The 23,784-nt window shown below is 62.9% G+C and overlaps 1 protein-coding gene across 1 annotated transcript in view; it reads left to right on the top strand.

The window, feature by feature from the left end:
- The first annotated feature begins 4,338 nt into the window (after positions 1 to 4,338).
- NRBP2 (nuclear receptor binding protein 2) overlaps positions 4,339 to 23,784 on the top strand; it is a 42,194-nt gene continuing 22,748 nt past the window's right edge. The window contains exons 1-2 of the mRNA XM_041406109.1: positions 4,339 to 4,632; positions 4,706 to 4,857. Of these exons, the coding sequence (XP_041262043.1) occupies positions 4,741 to 4,857 (117 nt within the window). The 5' untranslated portion in view covers positions 4,339 to 4,632; positions 4,706 to 4,740. The remainder of the gene's footprint in view (positions 4,633 to 4,705; positions 4,858 to 23,784) is intronic.

Genomic DNA, 23,784 nt, shown 5'->3' on the forward strand with positions numbered 1-23,784 from the left:
AGAATTAGGGGACCTAGGTGATGTCTAAGGATGGGCTCGAAGTCCAGTGCCTGCTTGGATCCTTTTTGCTTCTCACCCTGACCTCAAAGGATGTTCACTAGGGAGAGGACCCGAGGTGTTGGACAGAAAAGTAGGAATCTGCCAATCTCTCGTGAGACGCAGTCCCCAGCTCTGTCTGCAGACCAGCGGACAAAGCTGCATCATCATCATCATCATCATCCTCCTCCTCTGTGCCACTCCTGGGAGCAGCGGCGGCGTGGGCGCGACCCGTCGGTTTCTCCCCACCTGAGCTGAATCTCTTTAATAAAGGCATTAAAAAGGAGAAAGATCTCCTGCCCATTTATTTCAGGTGACAACGCGTGAAGACCAAAGCCTTCCCTCCAGGGGTGACGGGGTGGGATGGTCGGGATGGATGGACGGAGGGGAGGCAGGGCTGGAATCTGTGGTTTTAAAGAGAGTGGCGAAGAGAAAGAAGGCAAGAGCGTGGTAAAGAGGAGGAAAGAGAGCACGAAAGAGTAAAAGAGAGAGAGCATGAAAGAGTAAGAGAGAAAGCACGAAAAAATAAAAGAGAGAGCGAGCATGAAAGATAAAAGAGAGAGAGCATGAAAGAATAAAAGAGAGCATGGAAGAGTAAAAAAGAGAAAGCAAGAAAAAATAGCATGAAAGAGTAAAAGAGAGAGAGCATGAAAGAATAAAAGAGAGCATGGAAGAGTAAAAGAGAGCAAGAAAAAATAGCATGAAAGAGTAAAAGAGAGAGAGCATATAAGAGTAAAAGAGAGAGCACGAAAAAATAAAAGAGAGACAGCATGAAAGAGTAAAAGAGAACACGAAAGAGTAAAAGAGAGAACATGAAACAGTAAAAGAGAGCATGAAAGAGTAAAAGAGAACACGAAACAGTAAAAGAGAGAGCATGAAAGAGTAAAAGAGAGAGAGCACGAAAAAATAAGAGAGAGCACAAAAGAGTAAAAGAGAGAGAGCTTGAAAGAGTAAAAGAAAGAGCATGAAAGAGTAAGAGAGAGCTTGAAAGAGTAAAAGAGAGAGTGTGAAAGAGTAAGAGAGAGAGAGCACAAAAAACAGAGAGGACGAAGCTCCCTTTACGATACCACAAATCTTCCTCTGTGCTGAATATTCTCACTGGCCAATCTAGTGCAAGACACAAATCCTACAGCATTTACATACAGCCTGTAAGAATCATCACATTACCATACCGCGTTACATTTTAAACCCTAAAAACGACTCCTTGGACCCCTTCTGCCCAGCCAGCAGGGTCTGCTCTGACCCTTGGACCTGCCTGCAGGCAGAGGGGATTGTTCCACCAAAAGGGGATTACCTTCAGCAGCCATGCCTTTGTTTTCCAGTTGTTCAATAACTAAGCTATCTCAAAGCTTGCTTTCATTTCAATCTCGCTTATAGGTCCCATATTCTCAAAATCTTTTGCCAGGCAATCGTATTTATAAGGCTCTCCTGTTTCATCTTCCCCAGCACTCCGCCGAGCTGGAAGCAGCTGCCCAGCCCAGGCCTGAGCCCAGGTGTGTCCCTGCACCCCAATTTCCCCGGTGGATCCCGAGAGGAGCAGCACAAGGGAGGGCTTGAGCAGGGGCCAGGCTGTGCTCCATCAGCTGCAGCTCCTGGCAATCCACAGGAGCCTCTGGAGGCAGAGGCTGCATCTGCCTCTCCGGTTAATAGCCCTCAATCAATTTCTCTGCCACAAATTTGCCTAATGGCTTTTTAAAATCCCTTTAAAATCAACCCGGGGCCCGCTGCAGACGCCCCGTGGCAACGAATTCCGCCGCGTTATCACACCGAGCACTCGCCCCAGGGAAGAGGCAAAGATTCCCCTCGTCCGAGCGGGGCTCCCGGCTGCCTCCCCGTGTGCCGTGGCACACCTGGAAGGAGCAGGCAGCACAGGTGAGCTCTGCTCAGCGCTCCCCAGGGATCGAGGAGGGAGCTGGGCAAGGCAGGAGAGGTGTGGGGAGCCTCTCCCGTGCCCCAGCCCTGCACGGCCCCAGCCCAGGAGCTCTCCCAGCTGAGGAACTGGTTCTGCCCGTCCACACCTCTGCCACCCCTCCCTGTGCCTGCCACCACAGCCGGCTTTGGAGCCCAACCACCCAGAAACTCCAGCGGCATCACAAAACTCTGCCCAGCCACGGTTCATCCCTTTTGGGGGGTGCTGGAGGCGACAAAAGGCAGTTCCACAGCCAGGAGGAGATGGGTGTCACCGGGAGCTGGAGGTGGGAGGGGGTCACGGGGGTGTCACCGGGAGCTGGAGGCAGCCCGGGCTGGGAGGGGGTCACAGGGGTGTCACCGGGAGCTGGAGGCAGCCCGGGCTGGGAGGGGGTCACAGGGATGTCACCGGGAGCCGGAGGCAGCCCAGGGTGGGAGGGGGCCACGGGAGGGCTGCAGGGGCTGTGGAGATGGGGAAAGTGCCTGGGTGTGGCACACGGTTTGTGTTTGGTGGCAACATTTCTATCCCTTGTCCTTGAACTTATTCCCAGACTCCGCTGTGATAAAAGCCAGGGCTTGACTTCCCTTCCAGCCCTGCCTGGCACGCACGGGACAAGGTCACCCACCGTGGTGGCAGCTGGCACCGAGCTGAAACGGGGGCTGGGTGGCCCAGGGGGGGTCACGGGGGGCCTTGGCCAGGGCCAGCTCGGGGTCACAGTGACAGCAGGGACTCACCGAGGTGGGCTCAGACACGGGGCTGCAGCTGGCAGCACCATTCACCCTGGGGACAGTCAGGGCAGCCCAGGTGCTGGCCCAGCAGGACCTGGAGGTGGCACAATGGGACCTGGAGGTGGCACAATGTGACCTGGTGGTGGCTGAGCGGGACCTGAAGGTGGCCCAGCAGACCTGGAGGTGGCCCAGCAGGACCTGAAGGTGGCCCAGCTGGACCTGGTGGTGGCCCAGCAGGACCTGAAGGTGGCCCAGCAGGACCTGGTGGTGGCACAATGGGACCTGGTGCTGGCCCAGCTGGACCTGAAGGTGGCCCAGCGGGACCTGGAGGTGGCACAATGGGACCTGGTGCTGGCCCAGCTGGACCTGAAGGTGGCACAATGGGACCTGGAGGTGGAGGTGGCCCAGCAGGACCTGGAGGTGGCACAATGGGACCTGGAGGTGGCCCAGCAGGACCTGAAGGTGGCCCAGCAGGACCTGGAAGTGGCCCAGCAGGACCTGGAAGTGGCCCAATGGGACCTGGAGGTGGCATAATGGGACCTGGTGGTGGCACAGTGGGACCTGAAGGTGGCCCAGCACAACCCGGTGGTGGCACAATGGGACCTGGAGGTGGCCCAGCAGGACCTGGAGGTGGCTCGGTAGGACCTGAAGGTGGCCCAGCAGGACCTGGAAGTGGCCCAGTGGGACCTGGAGGTGGCACAATGGGACCTGGAGGTGGCCCAGCTGGACCTGAAGGTGGCCCAGTGGGACCTGGAGGTGGCCCAGCAGGATCTGGAGGTGGCCCAGCAGGACCTGGAGGTGGCACAATGGGACCTGGAGGTGGCATAATGGGACCTGATGGTGGCACAGCACAACCTGGTGATGGCACAATGGGACCTGGAGGTGGCCCAGCAGGATCTGGAGGTGGCCCAGTGGGACATGGAGGTGGCCCAGCAGCCCAGGAAACGCCTCCTGCTCCCTTCTGCTGTGCCAGAAGGTGTTGTGTGCCGTACCTGGAGCGCACTTCCTGTGTCACCTCGCCCTGCGGTCCCCTCGGTTAACCACGGCGGCCCGAGCAGCCGCAGCCCGGACGGGGAGGACGAGCCCAAAGCCCGCCAGGCGCCAGTACAGCACGGAAGAAGGGTGGGACAAGGAATGGTCGGGCTAAAAGTAACCGGAGACGGCCAGAAAAAGAAAAAAAAAAAAAAAAAAAAAAGCATCTAACGAGCCAGACTTCTCGGTGGAATGAAAACATCTGCTAGGCGCCGGGTGGGGGCTGGTACGCACCTCTCGGGGAGCCCAGGGCCCGGCGAGGGGATCCCCCCCCGGCACTGGAGCAGGGGCTACCGGGGAAGATGCCGCGGTGGCCCTGGCACGTCCAAGGCAGGGTGGGACCCCCGAGATGGGGCTGGAGGGGGCAGCGCCGGGGGGAGGCTGGGCTGGGCAGCAGCAGCGGCAAGGGACGGGCCCGGGAAGGGGCTCCGAGGGGTGGGACAAGCCCCGGGGCCCCGGGAGGGGGCAACCGGCGGCTGCTGAGGGGGCGGGGGGAAGGACACGGGCACGGACACGGACACGGACACGGACACGGACACGGACCCGCACCGGAGGGCCCCGGGGCGGGTCGAGCCCGGCGGCGCATCCCGGTGCGGGGGCTGCCGGGGGTGCGGGAGCTACCGGGGGTGCGGGGGGTGTCGGGGCCCCTCCCGGCGGGGCGGGGCGTGCGCGGCCGCACGTCCGGAGCGGGGCGGGACGAGACCGGGCCGGCCCCGCGCGGCACCGGCAGAGCGCCGTGGGGCTCGGGGGGGTGCGGAGCCGTGCGGTGCGGCTCGGCTCTGCTCGGCTCTGTTTCGCTCCCTTCGCCTTGGTTCCGCTCGGTTCGGCGCGCATCAGCTCGGCTTGACGTGGTTCGGAGCGGATCGGGTCGGACTAGAGCCCGGCACAGCCCGGCACAGCCCGGCACAGCTCGGCACAGCCCGGCACCGACGTGGTTCGGAGCGGATCGGAGCGGATCGGGTCGGACTAGAGCCCGGCACAGCCCGGCACAGCTCGGCACAGCCAGCAGAGCAAGGATCGCGGATCGCGGCGGGGATGGCGGTGCCGGAGCCGGACGCGCGGCTGGCGCAGGAGAAGGAGGAGGAGAGCGAGGAGGAGAGCGAGGTGCTGGAGGAGAGTCCCTGCGGCCGCTGGCAGAAGCGCCGCGAGCAGGTGGGAGCCGTGGAACGCCGGGCAGGGGGGCGCCGGGAGGCGGGATGCGGATGCCGGGGGATGAGGATGAGGATGGGGACGCCGGGCCCTGCGGGGCCGCGGGCTGTGCGGGGCTCGGGCAGCGCCCGAGGGTGCCCGGGGCACGGCGGTGGCCGCGGCCGGGGGGCGATGCGGGGAGCGAGTCCCCGGGGGGAGCCCGGTGCGGGGAGCCGGGCTCGGTCGTGCCCGGCTCGGGGTGTCTGGGTGCGGGGAGCCGAGCCCGCCGTGTCTCGGTGTGGAAAGCCGAGCCCGCCGTGTCTCGGTGCGGGCTGTGCTGGTGTGGAAAGCCGAGCTCGCCGTGTCTCGGTGTGGAAAGCCGAGCTCGCCGTGTCTCGGTGTGGAAAGCCGAGCTCGCCGTGTCTCGGTGTGGAAAGCCGAGCCCGCCGTGTCTCGGTGCGGGCTGTGCTGGTGTGGAAAGCCGAGCTCGCCGTGTCTCGGTGTGGAAAGCCGAGCTCGCCGTGTCTCGGTGCGGGCTGTGCTGGTGTGGAAAGCCGAGCCCGCCGTGTCTCGGTGCGGGCTGTACCCCTGCGGGGCCCGGGCTCGCCGTGCCCGGGTGCTCGGGCACCGGGCTCACCGTGGGCTCGGGCACCGGGCTCACCGTGGGCTCGGGCACCGGGTTCACCGTGGGCTCGGGCACCGGGCTCGCCGTGCCGGCCGTGGGGAGCCGATCTCATCGCGTGGCTGCTGGTGGGGGTCTCACCGTGCCCTGCTCTGGCGTGTCTGGGGCAGCAGTCGGGCTCCTCGGTGCTCCCTGTGCCCCGAGCTGGGCTCGCCGTGCCCCGGTGTGGAGAGCGCCCCGGGGCAGCCCGGGCCCGTCCCGCGGCTCCGGTGCCCGTGGGATCGGCCGTGCTGGAGCTGCTGGAGGCTCCCGGAGGGTTCTGCCGCTCCGGGTCCCGGAGCTGTGCCCGGTGCCAGCCCCACGGCTGGCAGCACGGTGACCCCGCAGCTCCTGCGGGAGCGGGGACTTGCCGGGACTTGGGGTGTCGGGGCTGCCCTCGGAGCCACCCCCAGGGCTGGAGAGCGCGGTTCCTCCTCTCCAGAGAACGGGCTCAGGCTGCAGCATCAGGAGTGCCTTCCCAAAAACGGGGCTGGAGTCCCCCTGTCCCTGCCAGGGCCCCCAGGAGCAGGGAGCAGAGCCGGGGGGTGAATCCCGGCCCCAGGCAGGGGCTGGGGCACAAACATGCCCCAGGCACTGAGGGGAAAGGCCCATCCAAGGCCAAACCCTTTATCTGCCCCTTATCTCCCCTGTCCCCGCTGAGGGAGCCGGCCCCAGCCTTGAGCTCGGCCTGGGCTTTGCTGCGATCTTGATAGCCTGCTCCTGGCTGATAACCGGCTCCTGGCTGATAAGCTGCTCTGCCCCCGTGTCCCTCGGTGCTGCCAGGTGCTACCACACCCACACACCCCCTTCCCCCCCGTTCCTGCTGCCTCTCCCTCTCTGGAAGTCACCTTCCCCCCACCGGCGTGCCTGACCCCGACCCTGATGAAACAGAGGATATTGAGGAGCTGGAGCGTGTTCAGAGACAGGAATGGAGCTGGGAAGGTCTGGGGGAGCTGGGCAGGGGCTCAGCCTGGAGAAAAGGAGGCTCAGGGGGGACCTTGTGGCTCTGCACAGCTCCTGATAAGAGGGGACAGCCGGGGGGGTCGGGCTGTGCTCCAGGGAACAGGGACAGGACAGAGGGAACGGCCTCGGGCTGGGCTGGGGAGCTCAGGGTGGGATGTTGTGAAAACTCCTTCGGTCTGTTCTGGCCAAACAGCGACGTTTAATGGTGAGGGTTTCAGTGCCAAACAGCGATGTTTGATGGTGAGGACTTCAATGTTTCATGGTGATGGTTTCAGTGCCAAACAGTGATGTTCAATGGTGAGGATTTCAGTGTTTAATGGTGAGGATTTCAATGCCAAACAGCCATGTTTAATGGTGAGGGTTTCAGTGCCAAACAGAGATGTTTGATGGTGAGGATTTCAGTGTTTAATGGTGAGGATTTCAATGTTTAATGGTGAGGATTTCAATGCCAAACAGAGATGTTTAATGGTGAGGATTTCAGGGTTTCAATGCCAAACATAGATGTTTAATGGTGAGGATTTCAGGGTTTCAATGCCAAACAGAGATGTTTAATGGTGAGGATTTCAATGCCAAACCGCCATGTTTAATGGTGAGGGTTTCAGTGTTTAATGGTGAGGATTTCAATGTTTAATGGTGAGGATTTCAATGCCAAACAGAGATGTTTAATGGTGAGGATTTCAGGGTTTCAATGCCAAACAGCGATGTTTAATGGTGAGGATTTCAATGCCAAACAGCAATGTTTAATGGTGAGGATTTCAGGGTTTCAATGCCAAACATAGATGTTTAATGGTGAGGATTTAGATGTTTAATGGTGAGGATTTCAGGGTTTCAATGCCAAACATAGATGTTTAATGGTGAGGATTTGAGGGTTTAATGGTGGAAGTTTCAATGTTTAATGGTGAGGATTTCAGGGTTTCAATGCCAAACAGAGATGTTTAATGGTGAGGATTTCAATGTTTAATGGTGAGGATTTCAGGGTTTCAATGCCAAACAGAGATGTTTAATGGTGGGGGTTTCAATGTTTAATGGTGAGGATTTCAGTGCCAAACAGCCGTGTTTAATGGTGAGGATTTCAATGTTTAATGGTGAGGATTTCCACGCTGATTTGTGCAGGAGCTCTCTGGAGCAGCCCTGCCATGCCCAGACCTGGCCCGGGTGGGGGTTCATCCTCCTGTGCAGGCATGGGACAGGTGGGAACCCCCAGAGCCACCTCCACACAAGTGCCGTGGCTCTCGGTGCCCTCCATCCAGAGGGATTTTCCAGCTGGAGCGGCAGGAAGGCTGGGCTGGCCTTCCCAAGGGCAGCACAGCTGCTCCAGGAGTGGCAGGAAGGCTCCTTGCTCGCCGAGCGGAGGAAGCTCTGTGCAGATTCCCAGATGTTCCGTGACGTGCGGGAAGGAGCCGGGCGCTGGAGATCCACTCTGCTCCCGCTGCCCTGGGCTCTGCTGGGCTCTGTGCCCGCGGGGAGCTTCCCCGGCTCTCCTGGAGTTCCACCGGCGTTATTCATTCCCCCAGTCGGTTTGCCAGAGGGGTCCAGCCCCAGTGTGGGACCCTCGGAGCTGCGGTTTGGAGGGCAGGGCCATCAGGGTGTCCTGGTGGGCAGAGCTTGGGCTGGGAGCCTGGGATGCTGGTACAGCAGTGTCCTGCCTGACCCGGGGGGCTCAGCCTGGAGAAAAGGGGCTCAGGGGGGACATTGTGGCTCTGCACAGCTCCTGACAGGAGGGGACAGCCCGGGGGTTGGGCTGTGCTCCAGGGAACAGACACAGGAAGAGAAGGAACGGCCTCAAGCTGGGCTGGGGAGGTTTGGGTGGGATATTGGGGAAATCCCTCCTGGAAAGGGCTGCCCAGGGCAGCAGAGTCCCCACCCGGGGGGAGATTTCCCATCCCTGGGGGCGTGGTGCCTGGGGACATGGGGACATGGGGACATGGGGACATGGGGACATGGGCTGGTGGTGGGCCAGGATGGACTCGGTGGGCTCAGAGGCCTTTCCAACCCGAACCATTCCATGGTTCCGTGGTTCAGGGAAGCGATGTATTGACATTGTTGTGCAGGGGTGGTGTGGACGCAAGGACTGCACCTTGTCCTCGCACACGGGGCTGTGCCGGGCCTGCCCTGCCCCCGGGAGGGATCTCCCTTCCCACTTTGCCTCTTTGTGGCCCTTTACCCCTCGGGGACATGGGGTGCAGGGTGCCACGGGCAGCTCGGGCAGCAGCAGCCCTCGGGCAAGGCATGGGGAGGAGCAGCTCCTTGAGGTGGCCCTGGAGGTGTCCCAGCCCTGCCCGGCCCCTCTCAGAGCTCTCCTGCTGTTTGTGAGCTGCTGCTGGCACAGAATTTCCCCCGTGGGAGCACCGGGGCTCTCTCAGCCTTGCCTCGATGACCTCATTTGCTTTTCCCACCCACCCTGGGGATTACGAGCAGAAGGGAGAAGAAAACGTGGTTTTCTGCTTTCCTGGGAGGTTTGGTGCCTCTGCTGGGGTGAGCAGCTCGTGCTGGGCTCACTCTGGCTTTTCCCTGCTGGTTTGGGTTCCCAGACCCTCCATGTGCCCGGGAATGGGGGCTGTGACCAGCAGGTGTTTGCTGCTCCCACCACGTCCATCTGTCTGTTCGTCCGTCCCATTTCCTGGGCTCAGGGTGTGGTTTCCACACCCTCCCCCTCACCTCTCCCACCTCTGCTCCCTGCGGGAATGCCCTGGAGCAGCTCTGGGCTCCTGCAGCCCTTCCCTTGGGATGGGAGAGCTCAGCTGTGGCTCATGGACGCAACTTTGGAGCTGTTCCTATGGCTTGTTCCTCGAAGCCACCCTGGAATTGTCCCCTGCTCCTGACTCTGCTGCTGCTTCCAGTGGGGGATTTGCTTGGGAGCAGCCTTGGGGTTCCGAGAGGGAGGGGATGGGGCACCCAGAGGGACCGGGGTGGGACGGGATGGGATGGGATGGGATGGGGTAGATGCTGGGATCTCAGTCACTGTGTGCCCAGCAGAGCAGCTGTAGCCATCACAGCCATCACTAGGGTGGCTGAGGTGGTGGTAATGTGGCCTGGGAGGTTTTCTGTGCGAAGGAGGGCTCTGTTCTCCCAGAGGAGGAACTGTGCCACTGAAAGCGAGGGATCTGGATGGGATGGGATAAGATGGGATGGGATGGGATGGGGGATCCAGAGGGACTGGGATGGGACACCCAGAGGGAGCTGGATGAGATAGGGACACCCAGAGGGAGCTGGACAGGCTGGGGAGGGGGCACTGAGCAATCCCTGTGCACCTGGTGGGGCCCCAGCACAGACACAGCGTGGGGAAACTGCCTGGAGGGAATCCTGGGGTGCTGGGAAAGGCTGCACGTGCTCTGGCCACTGGGGTCCCACAACCCCCCATGCCCCTTTCCCAGCAGGAAAGGAGGGGGGGTTCTGCCCCTCTGCCCCTGAGCCCAGGTGAGAGCCCACCTGCAGGGCTGCCCCAGCCCTGGGGACACAGCAGCAGCACCTGGAGCTGCTGCAGAGAGCCCAGAGTGTCTCCGTCTCTCTGGGTGCCATTGGGAATGAGGAGTTGTTCCCTGTGAGGGTGGGCAGGGGCTGGGATGGAATTCCCAGAGCAGCTAGGGCTGCCCCTGGATCCCTGGAGGTTTTCCAGGCCAGGCTGGATGGGGTTTGGAGGAACCTGGCCCTGTGGAAGGTGTCCCTGCCCGCGGCACAGGGTGGGACTGGGGGTGCTGCAGATCCCTCCCCGCCCAAACCACGCTGGGATTCTCCAGTCCTGACTCTGAGCTTTGACTCATCCAGCAGGGAAAGGAGGGAAAGAGGGGGAAAACAGCAGCAAAAAAAAAAAAAAAAAAAGAACACAAAAAAACCGCGGGGCAGAAATGCTGAGGCAGCACTTGAGGAAAATAAAGCGGCGTTAAGGAACCAGCCAGGGGGGGAGGCTCGGGGGCGCTGCCGCGGGTTCCCACAGGTGGGAAAACGAAAACAAACCATGGAAAAAGAGCGTCAGAGCTGGAATCCCGCGAGGGGCGAGGGGGTTCCCATTTTTAGGCACTGCCGAGGTTTGCAGCTGGCAGCAGGACCCCGCTGGATGAGTTGGGAAGGCTCCAGCTATGCAATATCTGCCACGGGGTTATTTTTAAAAGCTGCTTTGTTGCCAGCCGTCCCCAGGGATCCGGGCTGGGAGCTGCCAGGAGCTTTTCCAGCGCCGGGAGAGGGGGATCAGCCGCAGGGCTTGGCTCCTGCCTTTCCTGCCATCTCCCTTGTTCCTGCCTCCTTCTGCCCCCCCCGGCTTTCGTTTGGCGCGGGTGAACTTGGCAGGGTGACTTTGGGGTGACCCCGCCGAGCTCAGCTGGTCCCGCAGGTGGTGTGCGTGAATTTAGGGTTAATAGCCAAGAATGCAGGGTGATATGCATGAATTTAGGGTTAATATACAAGAATTCAGGGTGATATGCATGAATTTAGGGTTAATAGACAAGAATGCAGGGTGATATGCATGAGTTTAGGGTTAATAGACAAGAATGCAGGGTGATATCCATGAATTTAGGGTTAATATCCAAGAATGCAGGGTGATATCCATGCATTTAGGGTTAATATCCATGAATTTAGGGTTAATATCCAAGAATTTTGGCTAATATGCAGGACTTTAGGGTTAATAGCCAAGAACTTAAGGTTAATATCCAAGACTTCAGGGTGATATCAAGGATTTAGGGTTAATATCCAAGAACTTAGGATGATATCCAAGAATTCAGGGTGATATCCATGAATTTAGGGTTAATACCCAAGAATTCAGGGTGATATCTAAGAATTTAGGGCTAATAGGGTTTAGGACTTTAGGGTTAATAGCCAAGAATTTAGGGTTAATATGCAAGAATTTTGGCTAATATACAAAACTTTAGGGTTAATAGCCAAGAATTTAGAGTTAATATCCAAGAATTTTGGCTAATATCCAGGACTTTAGGGTTAATAGCCAAGAATTTAGGGTTAATGGCCAAGAATTTAGGGTTAATGTCCAAGAACCGAGGATGATGTCCATGAATTTAGGGTTAATATCCCAGAATTCTGGCTGATATCCAGGACTTTAGGGTTAATATCCAGGACTTTAGGGTTAATAGCCCAGAACTGAGGGTTAATATCCAACACTCAGGACAGTGAAGGCTTCCCCCTGGCTGTGCTCTGCTCGGGGGCACCCCGGAGGATTCCAGTGAGGGGTAAACCAGAAGGAATTCCGGTGCAAAGCTGGCCAGCCGATAAAAGCTGTGCAGCCCCGTCCCCAGCGCTGCTCCGGGGGGCTGGCAGGGTTTGGGGTCCTCCCCATCGCCCCCCGAGCTGCGCTGGGCTGGGCGGAGCGGGGCTGGCTGCGCAGGGAGCCTCGGGGCTGCGCTGCCCGTGCCACGTTCTCCATTTCACCGAGCCTTTAATCCTCCGGGATCTCGCCCGGCCGCAACAATCCCGAGCCTTGTTCTGGCTGCTGGGGAGGGGGCTGACGTCAGCCCGCCGTGGGGATTCAGTGCAGGAACTTGTGGTTTTTCATGCAGGAACACGCTCCTCTATCCCCGTCCAGATTCTGCAAGGAGTGCCTGGCTGCAGCTCCTTTATCCCGTTCCTGTTCTCAGTGGGAATGCCTGGCTGCAGCTCCTCTATCCCATCCCATCCCATCCCATTCCATTCCTGCTCGGGAATTCCAGGCTGCATCCCGCTGCTCCCCGCTGCTCCAGGGCCATACCTGTCTCCTGCCTCTCCGCTTCCCAAACGGATGCGGCTCCTCAGCTCCCAGCCCGTTCCCTCTGTGCTCCCCCCTCCCGGAGCCTTACAATTACTGGCATTTGCCGTGTTTTCTTCCCTTTCCTGTCTTTATCCGAGCTGGATTTTGGCTCTTTCCCTCTCTTTCCCGAGGGGACGGTTTTGTTTGCGGTGCCCGGCCGTCTCCAGCCCCCTCTGTGCCCCTCGGCTCTTTCCTGCCCTTCCTCTGCTGTAACCGGAGACCTTGGCAGTCCCGGCGGGTTTTGTGTTCCCTGCCGGGCTGGGGGTGTCCCTGGCCGTGCCGCAGCACGGGAGAAGCTTCTGGAACGCTGCGGCTGAGCTCTGCCCTGAGCGCTGGCTGGCAAACCCGCGGCCGAGCTGCCTGCGGGGCTGGCACGCTGCTCACCGAGGGGTGCCTTGGCTCTGCCGGGGGCTCGGCTGCTCAGCAGGGCAAGAGCACGGAAATCTGGCCGAGCTCCTCCCGGCTGGGCTGGTTCCTGCTGGCCGCTGCTCCTGCCTGGGCTGAGGTGCTCTTCCCGCAGGGATGTGTGCCCTGGCCGAGCGCCGCAGGGGCTCCCGGGGCCGGCTTGGAATGGTGGGCACGGGGGGCTGTGCAGCGGGATGGGGCACAGCATTCCTGTGGGATGGGGCACAGGATTCCTGTGGGATGGGGCACAGGATGCTCAGGGATGGGGCACAGGATTCCCATGGGATGGGGCACAGGATTCCCATGGGATGGGGCACAGGATTCCTGTGGGATGGGGCACAGGATTCCCATGGGCACAGCATTCCCGTGGGATGGGGCACAGGATTCCCATGGGATGGGGCACAGGATTCCTGTGGGATGGGGCACAGGATTCCCATGGGATGGGGCACAGGATTCCCGTGGGATGGGGCACAGGATTCCCATGGGATGGGGCACAGGATTCCCATGGGATGGGGCACAGGATGCCCAGAGATGGGGCACAGGATTCCCATGGGATGGGGCACAGGATGCCCAGGGATGGGGCACACGATTCCCATGGGGTGGGGCACAGGGTTCCCATGGGCACAGCATTCCTGTGGGATGGGGCACAGGATGCCTAGAGATGGGGCACAGCATTCCCGTGGGATGGGGCACAGGATGCCCAGGGGATGGGGCACAGGATTCCCATGGGCACAGGATTCCCATGGGATGGGGCACAGGATGTCCAGGGATGGGGCACAGCTTTCCTGTGGGATGGGGGACAGCATTCCCGTGGGATGGGGCACAGGATGCCCAGGGATGGGGCACAGGATTCCCATGGGATGGGGCACAGGATTCCCATGGGATGGGGCACAGGATTCCCATGGACACAGGATTCCCATGGGCACAGGATGCCCAGGGATGGGGCACAGCACTCCCACGGGATGGAATTCCCCCTGCTCATCCTCTCCCTGCTGCTCCCACTTCCACCCCGGCCCCTCTGGGCTCCGCTCGCCCGCTGCAGCTGGCACTGGGATCCTCTCCCTGTCCTCCCGGATCCTGCAGAGCCCTGTGCCACTGCCAGCCCCGTTTCCCGGGAGAGGGGGCTGCGCTGGGGTGACCCCGGGCTGGTGTCCCCTCCCCAGGCCAGGCTGGAGTGATCCCAGGCTCGTGTCCCTCCCGGGGCAGTGCTGGGGTGACCCCGGGCTTGTGTCACCTTCCAGGGGCTGGGCAGTGCTGGGTTGGGGTGTCTCCAGGCTGGTGTCCCGTCCCAGGGCAGTGCTGGGGTGACCCCAGTCCCGTGTCCCCTCCCGGGGCAGTGCTGGGGCGACCCCGGGCTTGTGTCACCTTCCAGGGGCTGGGCAGTGCTGGGTTGGGGTGTCTCCAGGCTGGTGTCCCGTCCCAGGGCAGTGCTGGGGTGTCCCCAGTCCCGTGTCCCCTCCAAGGGCAGCGCTGGGGTGTCCCCAGGCTGGTGTCCCCTCCCGGGGCTGGGTAGTGCTGGGCTGGGGTGTCCCCTCCCAGGGCAGTGCTGGGGCGTCCCCAGGCCCGTGTCCCTTCCCAGGCCAGTGCTGGAGTGACCCCAGGCTGGTCTCCCCTCCCAGGGCAGTGCTGCAGTGTCCCCAGTCGCGTGTCCCCTCCAAGGGCAGCGCTGGGGTGTCCCCAGGCTGGGGTCCCCTCCCAGGGCAGTGCTGCAGTGTCCCCAGTCGCGTGTCCCCTCCAAGGGCAGCGCTGGGGTGTCCCCAGGCTGGGGTCCCCTCCCAGGGCAGTGCTGCAGTGTCCCCAGTCGCGTGTCCCCTCCAAGGGCAGCGCTGGGGTGTCCCCAGGCTGGGGTCCCCTCCCAGGGCAGTGCTGCAGTGTCCCCAGTCGCGTGTCCCCTCCAAGGGCAGCGCTGGGGTGTCCCCAGGCTGGGGTCCCCTCCCAGGGCAGTGCTGCAGTGTCCCCAGTCGCGTGTCCCCTCCAAGGGCAGCGCTGGGGTGTCCCCAGGCTGGGGTCCCCTCCCAGGGCAGTGCTGCAGTGTCCCCAGTCGCGTGTCCCCTCCAAGGGCAGCGCTGGGGTGTCCCCAGGCTGGGGTCCCCTCCCAGGGCAGTGCTGCAGTGTCCCCAGTCGCGTGTCCCCTCCAAGGGCAGCGCTGGGGTGTCCCCAGGCTGGGGTCCCCTCCCAGGGCAGTGCTGCAGTGTCCCCAGTCGCGTGTCCCCTCCAAGGGCAGCGCTGGGGTGTCCCCAGGCTGGTGTCCCCTCCCAGGGCAGTGCTGGGGCGTCCCCAGGCCCGTGTCCCTTCCCAGGGCAGTGCTGGAGTGACCCCAGGCTGGTCTCCCCTCCCAGGGCAGTGCTGGTGTGACCCCAGGCTGGTGTCCCCTCCCAGGGCAGTGCTGCAGTGTCACCAGTACCGTGTCCCCTCCCAGGGCAGTGCTGGCATGACCCCAGGGTCATGTCCTCTCCCAGGGCAGTGCTGCGGTGACCCCAGTCCCGTGTCCCCTCCCAGGGCAGTGCTGGGGTGTCCCCAGGCTGGTGTCCCCTCCCAGGGCAGTGCTGGGGTGTCCCCAGGCTGGTGTCCCCTCCCAGGGCAGTGCTGGGGTGTCCCCAGGCCGGTGTCCCCTCCCAGGGCAGTGCTGGGGTGTCCCCAGTCCCGTGTCCCCTCCAAGGGCAGCGCTGGGGTGTCCCCAGGCTGGTGTCCCCTCTCAGGGCAGTGCTGGGGTGTCCCTAGGCTGGTGTCCCCTCCCGGGGCTGGGTAGTGCTGGGCTGGGGTGTCCCATCCCAGGGCAGTGCTGGGGTGACTCCAGGCTGGTGTCCCCTCCCAGGGCAGTGCTGGCATGACCCCAGGGTCATGTCCCCTCCCAGGGCAGTGCTGCGGTGTCCCCAGTCCCGTGTCCCCTCCCCAGGATGGGCTGGGGTGTCCCCAGGCTGGTGTCCCCTCCTGGGGCTGGGTAGTGCTGGGCTGGGGTGTCCCCTCCCGGGGCAGTGCTGGTGTGACCCCAGGGTCATGTCCCCTCCCAGGGCAGTGCTGTGGTGTCCCCAGTCCCGTGTCCCCTCCCAGGGCAGTGCTGGGGTGTCCCCAGGCTGGTGTCCCCTCCCAGGGCAGTGCTGGGGTGACCCCAGGTGTCCCCTCTCAGGGCAGTGCTGCGGTGTCCCCAGGCTGGTGTCCCCTCCCGGGGCAGTGCTGCGGTGTCCCCAGGTGTCCCCTCTCAGGGCAGTGCTGGGGTGACCCCAGGTGTCCCCTCCCAGGGCAGGACTGCGGTGTCCCCAGTCCCGTGTCCCCTCCCGGGGCCGGGCAGGGCCGGGGGGTAAAGCAAACATTGCTGCCGGCTCCGGCTGCAGGCGTGGGCAGGGAGCGGCTGCTCCCGGGAAATAACAACCCTGCTCTGCCCCGCGGGATCCCTGCTGGCTCCGCTCGGGCCAGTGGAAAAATACTCCTGTGTCCCTTCCTTCCCGGAGAACAGGGACCGCAGTGTTCGTCGGGCAGGAGGCGAGGGCAGCCGTGGGCACGGAGGGAAGCAGAGGCTCCCTCCCAGCCCTGCCGCTCCTGCGGCGCTCCCGGGATCCTGCTGGGACCAGAGGCAGCGTCCCTGCCTGCTGGGGGTGCACAGGGACCACCACCGAGCAGGGGTCCCCTGGGAATGGACACGGGCTTCCCAGCGCCAGAGAGCAGGGCTGGATGGGATTTGGGAAGGAATTCCTCCCTGTGAGGAGGATGAGGTGTTGCAGTGGGAGCAGTGTTAGATTTGGGATGGGATTTGGGAAGGAATGCCTCCCTGTGAGAGCGCTGGGTTGTTGCAATGGGAGCAGTGTTAGATACTGGGATGGGATTTTGGGAAGGAATTCCTCCCTGTGAGGAGGATGAGGTGTTGCAATGGGAGATGTGTTAGATTTGGGATGGGATTTTGGGAAGGAATTCCTCCCTGTGAGACTTGTGAGGAGTTGCAATGGGAGAAGTGTTTGATTTGGGTTGGGATTTTGGGAAGGAATTCCTGCCTGTGAGGGTGGTGAGGTGTTGCAATGGAGGCAGTGCTTGGATGTGGGATGGATGGGATTTGGGAAGGAATTCCTGCCTGTGAGAGTGGTGGGGTGTTGCGATGCAATTCCCTGAGCAGCTGTGGCTGCCCCTGGATCCCTGGCAGTGTCCAAGGCCAGGCTGGACGGGGCTTGGGGCGACCTGGGCTCGTGGGAGATGTCCCTGGGGGTGAAACGAGGTGAGCTTTGAGGTCCCTTCCCACCCACACCACCCCGGGCTTTGATGATTCTGCGACAGGAAGAGTTCCTGGAAAAGGGCTGGGTGCCGTGGGTGCCCCTCCTGCCCTGGGTGGGGCAGCTCTGGCACTGCCCATCCCGCTGGGCTGTCCCTGACTCAGTTTCCCTGCCTGGTCTCCCAGGCCCGGGGCACAGCCACGCACTGGGGTGCTTCTCCTGGGTGACTGGGCGGCCCTGCTGCTCTGTGCCCCAGCTCTGCTGCTTCCCCCGTGCCCCAGCATGGACCTGGTCACAGCACCTGTGAGGGGCAGCAGGGCTGTGCCAGCTGAGGGCAGAGCCCGCCCCGTGCCTCCCTGCCCTCAGCTGGGCTGCTCAGGGCTGAGTTGGCGCCGAGCTCGCGGCTTGGTGGCAGACTGCATCAAATGCTTCACTGGAATCAAAATATTTTCCATCTGCTGAGCTCCCCTCACCTGCTGGTTGTGTAACAGGATGGCAGGGACAGAACAGGTTTGTCTGGCACCGCGGATTCCTTGGCACAGCCGCGGGGCTGAGCTGTCTCCAGCCCTGGGCACGGCTACTGCCAGCTGAAGGACAGCATCTGCCCTGGCCTGGGGCTGCTGCTGCTGCTGCCAGTCCCCTCGCTGGGCACACAGGGGTGCAGGTGCCCCTCTGGTGCTGGATGGGGCCCTGGAGAAGGAGCTGGGAGCCTGGAGCGTGCTCCCAGCCTGGGACAGAGGGTGTGACAGTCTCTTCATGGTGTTGGATGGGGCCCTGGAGCAGGAGCTGGGAGCCTGGAGCGTGCTTCCAGCCTGGGGACAGGGGGTGTGACAGTCCCTTCATGGTGTTGGATGGGGCCCTGGAGCAGGAGCTGGGAGCTGGGAGCCTGGAGCGTGCTTCCAGCCTGGGGACAGAGGGTGTGACAGTCCCTTCCCTCGGGCACGGTGTGGAATGGGCCCCTGGAGCAGGAGCTGGGAGCCTGGAGCGTGCTTCCAGCCTGGGGACAGGGGGTGTGACAGTCCCTTCCCTCGGGCAAGGCACAGGGGGTCGGTGACCCTTCACCTCCGGGCCCCACGGGCTCTGCCCGAGCTGCCACTCCCCGTCCCTGACCCTTGGGGACCTGCAGGACACAGCTCAGGTGTCCCTGGCTGGGGCCTCAGCCCTCTCAGCTCGCTTTTTTTCCTTTCCCGTGTTTTTTTAAGCTATTTCTGTTGCAACAGCCGTCCCTGCCCTGCCTGGGGCCTCAGCCGGGGACAGCCTCGGTCAGGGCCAGGGGACACGAGGTTTGGGGGACACGGATGGCCCAGGGCCAGCAGCCCCTGCAGGGTGTCCCTGTGTCCCACCAGGAGCCGGACACTGTCACCCCGCTCCCGGGACAGTGGCGTGGACAGGCGGGGCTGGCATTTCCTCCGCTGAGGTTTTCCAGGCTCGCCGCATTCACCCCTCGGTCCCGCGGTCCCCCAAATCCCAAATGCCGTGGTGGCACAAGAGACTGGAATAATCGGGTGGGAAGGGACCTCACAGACCCCCACCATGGGAGCAGAACCTCTCCCCGTTATTCCCGGCCCCATCCCCCAGCCACTCCCCCTGCCCCCGAGCTCCAGCCCTGAGCCCGTTCCCGTGCCTGGCTCGGGCCTCACTGACGAGAAGAACTGAGAAGGGAGCGATTGCCTGGAAGCTGCAACCTGATCTTCGGTAAAGTGCCCTGCCCCGTGCCCAGCGGCTGCTGCAGGCGCCGGCCGAGCGCTCCCGGTGCGCGCCGAGCAGCGCACGGAGCTGCCAGGAGTGGGATAACTGGGGGGATAAACCCCGGGGAATAAACCATGGGGGATAAACCATGGGGGATAAACCACGGGGGATAAACCATGGGGGATAAACCATGGGGGATAAACCATGGGGGATAAACCCCGGGGAAAAACCACGGGGGATAAACCATGGGGGATAAACCGGGGGAATAAACCACGGGGGATAAACCATGGGGGAATAAACCATGGGGGATAAACCCCGGGGAAAAACCACGGGGAATAAACCACGGGGGATAAACTGGGCGAATAAACCACGGGGGATAAACCATGGGGGAATAAACCATGGGGGATAAACCACGGGGGATAAACCATGGGGGATAAACCATGGGGGATAAACCACTGGGAATAAACCACGGGGGAATAAACGCTGGAGACCAGCGCCGCCACCTTTCGTCCCAGTCAGGCTGTGCAGAAAATGCCGCGTTTATTTATTTATGGAGGCCAGGCCGAGCTCGGAGCAGGAGCAGCTGGTCGGGATCAGCTTTGCTCTCACTCAGCACAAGGCAGAGCACATTTGTTTCCTCACAGAATGAGGAAGGGTCCAGCCCGATGCGTTCCGGAGCCTCACAGATTCTGGCACTGCTCCCACTGCTGAGGCTCATCCCACTGCTGGGGTTCATCCCATTCTTGGGGTTCATCCCATTCCTGGGGTTCATTCCATTCCTGGGGCTCATCCCACTGTTTGAGATCCTGGATCCCGGCAGATCCTGGCACTGGTCCCACTGCTCAGATTGAGATCCCGGATCCTGGCAGATCCACTGCCTGAGCCCTGAGTGCCGGGATGCCCCTCGGGCTTGGAAAGAGCTTGTTTGGAGCTGGGACCAGGATGAGACGAGCTTTAAGGTCCCTCCAACCCAAAGCTGTGATTCCAAGACGATTGTGTGGTTCCCACTCTGGCTGTGCACTGGCATCACTGGGAAGGCTGTGGCCGCACCCCTCGCCGTCCGTGCCGGGCTCTGTGCGGAGCCGTGCCGGGCTCTGTGCGGAGCCGTGCCAGGCAGGAGGAGGAACAGAGGTGCATTGTGTGACTGCAGCATGAACAGGGCTGTGAACTGCCTGGGCGTGCCCTGCGAACGAGCTGGGGGTGCTGAGCGCCCACGGCTGCCCTGAGCCCTGCAGGGACCAACCCCGAACCCGGCCGGTGGGTGAACCCCAAATCCGGCCAGTGGATGAACCCCAAACTTGGGCAGTGGGATGTACCCCAGTAGTGGGACCAGCCCCGGCAGTGGGATGAACCCCAAACCTGGGCAGTGGGATGAGCCCCTGCAGTGGGATGAACCCCAAACCTGGGCATTGGGATGAACCACAAACTTGGGCAGTGGGATGAACCCCAGCAGTGGGATGAACCCCAAACCTGGGCAGTGGGATGAACCCCAAACCTGGGCAGTGGGATGAACCCCAAACTTGTGCAGTGGGATGAACCCCAGCAGTGGGATGAACCCCAAACCTGGGCAGTGGGATGAACCACAAACCTGGGCATTGGGATGATCCCCAGCAATGGGATGAGCCCCAAGCCCTGGCAGCAGCATGCCACGTACCTGTACCTGCCTGGGAGCAGCAGAAGAATCCCCTTTTCCTCTGGCTTTGGTACCTCTCCCTGTACCTGTCCCTGTCCCTGTTCCTGTACCTGTCCCAGGAGCAGCAGAACAATCCCCTTTTCCTCTGGCTTCTGTACCTGTACCTGTGCCTGTACCTGTACCTGTACCTGTACCTGTTCCTGTACGTGTACCTGTTCTGTCCCAGCAGAACAATCCCCTTCTCCTCTGGCTTCTCCTGGCAGATATTGTGGGCACTGTGCCCCTGCCTGGGCTGACAGGGCACAGCCTCCCCTGGAGTGCCCCCAGCCCCACAGGAAGGGAAGGAGCATCCCCCGAGGTGGGGGCTGCAGTCCCAGCCCACTGGGATGCTTTGGGGTCAGGATGCTTTGGGATCAGGATGCTTTGGGATTGGGATGCTTTGGGGTCAGGATGCTTTGGGGTCGCTGGGATGCTTTGGGGTCAGGATGCTCTGTGTCAGGATGCTTTGCGGTCATTGGGATGCTTTGGGATTGGGATGCTTTGGGGTCAGGATGCTTTGGGGTCGGGATGCTCTGTGTCAGGATGCTTTGGGGTCAGGATGCTTTGGGGTCGGGATGCTTTGGGGTCAGGATGCTTTGGGGTCAGGATGCTTTGGGGTCGGGATGCTTTGGGGTCGGGATGCTTTGGGGTCAGGATGCTTTGGTGTCAGGATGCTTTGGGATTGGGATGCAGCAGGCCCCTCTGCTGGGAGGCAGCAGCCTGTCCTGGGCTGGGGTCTGAGCCAGGTGCCTCAGGGGTTTTACCTGGGCTGGAGATGGCTCCTGGTGGCCATGGCCGGTCCGGGGAGCAGGAGGGTCCGTGCAGAATGTCACCTGTGCAGGTGACACCTGAGGAAGTGACACCTGAGGAGGTGACACCTGCAAAGGTCACACCTGTGGAAGTCACATCTGCAGAGGTCACATCTGCCGAGGTGACACCTGCAGAGCTCACACCTGTGGAGTTCACATGTGTGGAGGTAACACAGGTGGAGGTGACACCTGCCGAGCTCACACCTGCAGAGGTGCCCCCCACAGGTGCTGGGGTGGGATGTGTGGCCCCGGGGGATGGCAGGTGCTGGCACAGCTGCTGGGGCTGCAGCCAGGCTCCTGGGGACGTTCAGGGGTGACGTGGTGGCTGTGGTTTGCCCAGCTCGGGTTCTCCCTGGGCAGGACAGGTGTGGGTGGCTCTGGGACAGGTGTGCAGGAGTGGGGACGTTCAGGGGTGACGTGGTGGCTGTGCTTTGCCCAGCCCGGGTTCTCCCTGGGCAGGACAGGTGTGGGTGGCTCTGGGACGGGGGTGCAGGGTGGCTGCAGGAGCCACAGCAGTGAGGAGCCAGCTCAGCTCCTGCAGCCTGCTGGCCCAGAGCTGCCACAGCACAGGCTGGAGATCGGCTCCACGCTCCAGCCGGAGCCTCTTCCAGGGGCCTTTGTGGCATCCATGAGCTCTCCCCGCTTGGTCAGTCCCCAAGCCCTGGAAAAATTACCTACTTACCACAGAGCCACCCCTCCCAAAGCGACAAACACTCTTCCCCATGGGCTTGGGTGTCGCAGCTTCCTCTGGTTTCTCCTTCCCCTGTCACCGGCCTGGCACCCCTGGTGGCCACCCCCTTCCCCTGGTGGCCAGCCCCTTCCCCTGGTGGTCACCCCCTTCCCCTGGTGGTCACCCTCTGTCCCTGGTGGTCACCCCCCTTCCCCTGGTGGTCCCCCCCTGCCCCTGGTGGCCCCCCCCCTTCCCCTGGTGGCCACCCCCTTCCCCTGGTGGTCATCCCCTTCCCCTGGTGGTCACACCCTTCCCCTGGTGGCCACCGTCTTCCCCTGGTGGTCACCCCCTGCCCCTGGTGGCCACCCCCTTCCCCTGGTGGCCACCCCCTCTCCCTGGTGGTCACCCCCCTTCCCCTGGTGGTCCCCCCCTTCCCCTGGTGGCCCTCCCCTTCCCCTGGTGGCCCCCCCCCTTCCCCTGGTGGCCACCCCCTCTCCCTGGTGGTCACCCCCCTTCCCCTGGTGGTCCCCCCCTTCCCCTGGTGGCCCTCCCCTTCCCCTGGTGGCCCCCCCCCTTCCCCTGGTGGCCACCCCCTCTCCCTGGTGGTCACCCCCCTTCCCCTGGTGGTCCCCCCCTTCCCCTGGTGGCCCTCCCCTTCCCCTGGTGGCCCCCCCCCTTCCCCTGGTGGCCACCCCCTCTCCCTGGTGGTCACCCCCCTTCCCCTGGTGGTCCCCCCCTTCCCCTGGTGGCCCTCCCCTTCCCCTGGTGGCCCCCCCCCTTCCCCTGGTGGCCACCCCCTCTCCCTGGTGGTCACCCCCCTTCCCCTGGTGGTCCCCCCCTTCCCCTGGTGGCCCTCCCCTTCCCCTGGTGGCCCCCCCCCTTCCCCTGGTGGCCACCCCCTCTCCCTGGTGGTCACCCCCCTTCCCCTGGTGGTCCCCCCCTTCCCCTGGTGGCCCTCCCCTTCCCCTGGTGGCCCCCCCCCTTCCCCTGGTGGCCACCCCCTCTCCCTGGTGGTCACCCCCCTTCCCCTGGTGGTCCCCCCCTTCCCCTGGTGGCCCTCCCCTTCCCCTGGTGGCCCCCCCCCTTCCCCTGGTGGCCACCCCCTCTCCCTGGTGGTCACCCCCCTTCCCCTGGTGGTCCCCCCCTTCCCCTGGTGGCCCTCCCCTTCCCCTGGTGGCCCCCCCCCTTCCCCTGGTGGCCACCCCCTCTCCCTGGTGGTCACCCCCCTTCCCCTGGTGGTCCCCCCCTTCCCCTGGTGGCCCTCCCCTTCCCCTGGTGGCCCCCCCCCTTCCCCTGGTGGCCACCCCCTCTCCCTGGTGGTCACCCCCCTTCCCCTGGTGGTCCCCCCCTTCCCCTGGTGGCCCTCCCCTTCCCCTGGTGGCCCCCCCCCTTCCCCTGGTGGCCACCCCCTCTCCCTGGTGGTCACCCCCCTTCCCCTGGTGGTCCCCCCCTTCCCCTGGTGGCCCTCCCCTTCCCCTGGTGGCCCCCCCCCTTCCCCTGGTGGCCACCCCCTACACTTGGTGGCCACCCCCTACCCCTGTGGCCAGCCCCTTCCCCTGGTGGCCACCCCTTGCCCCTGGTGGTCATCCCCCTACCCCTGGTGGCCACCCACCTGCCCCTGGTGGTCACCCCCTGCCCCTGGTGGCCACCCCCCTTCCCCTGGTGGCCACCCCCTACACTTGGTGGCCACCCCCTACCCCTGTGGCCAGCCCCTTCCCCTGGTGGCCACTCCCCTTCCCCTGGTGGTCACCCCTTACTCCTGGTGGTCACCCCCTACCCCTGGTGGCCACCCCCTGCCCAGTCCTTAGCTCTGCCCCCACCCCTTCCCCGTTATAAGCTGCCCCTCGTTCCCCGGGTTTGTCCTCCTCGCGGTGGGGACTTTGTCCCGCCTGGGTGACAGCTGGGGGGGGACAGCCCCCCTTGCAAGCCCCGCGGAGTCCCAGCTGCCAGCGGCGGCTCGGCGCAGGAACTAAAGGCAGCAGCGCGGGTCTTGGGGTGACGCTGGGGTGGCTTTATTTCGTGATCAGCACCCAAAACCCAAACCTGGGGCTAACAGGAGCTTTTAGGCATCCCTCGGGAGGAGGGGTTTGGGGTAGCAGGCCAAAGGGGTGTGGTTGGAGGCAGGGTATTTTACACTTTAATAAGGAAGCGCTAG

The sequence above is a fragment of the Onychostruthus taczanowskii genome, unplaced genomic scaffold (genome assembly GCF_017590055.1).
Source record: "Onychostruthus taczanowskii isolate IOZ18803 unplaced genomic scaffold, ASM1759005v1 scaffold240, whole genome shotgun sequence".
NCBI classification, from domain to species: Eukaryota; Metazoa; Chordata; class Aves; order Passeriformes; family Passeridae; genus Onychostruthus; species Onychostruthus taczanowskii.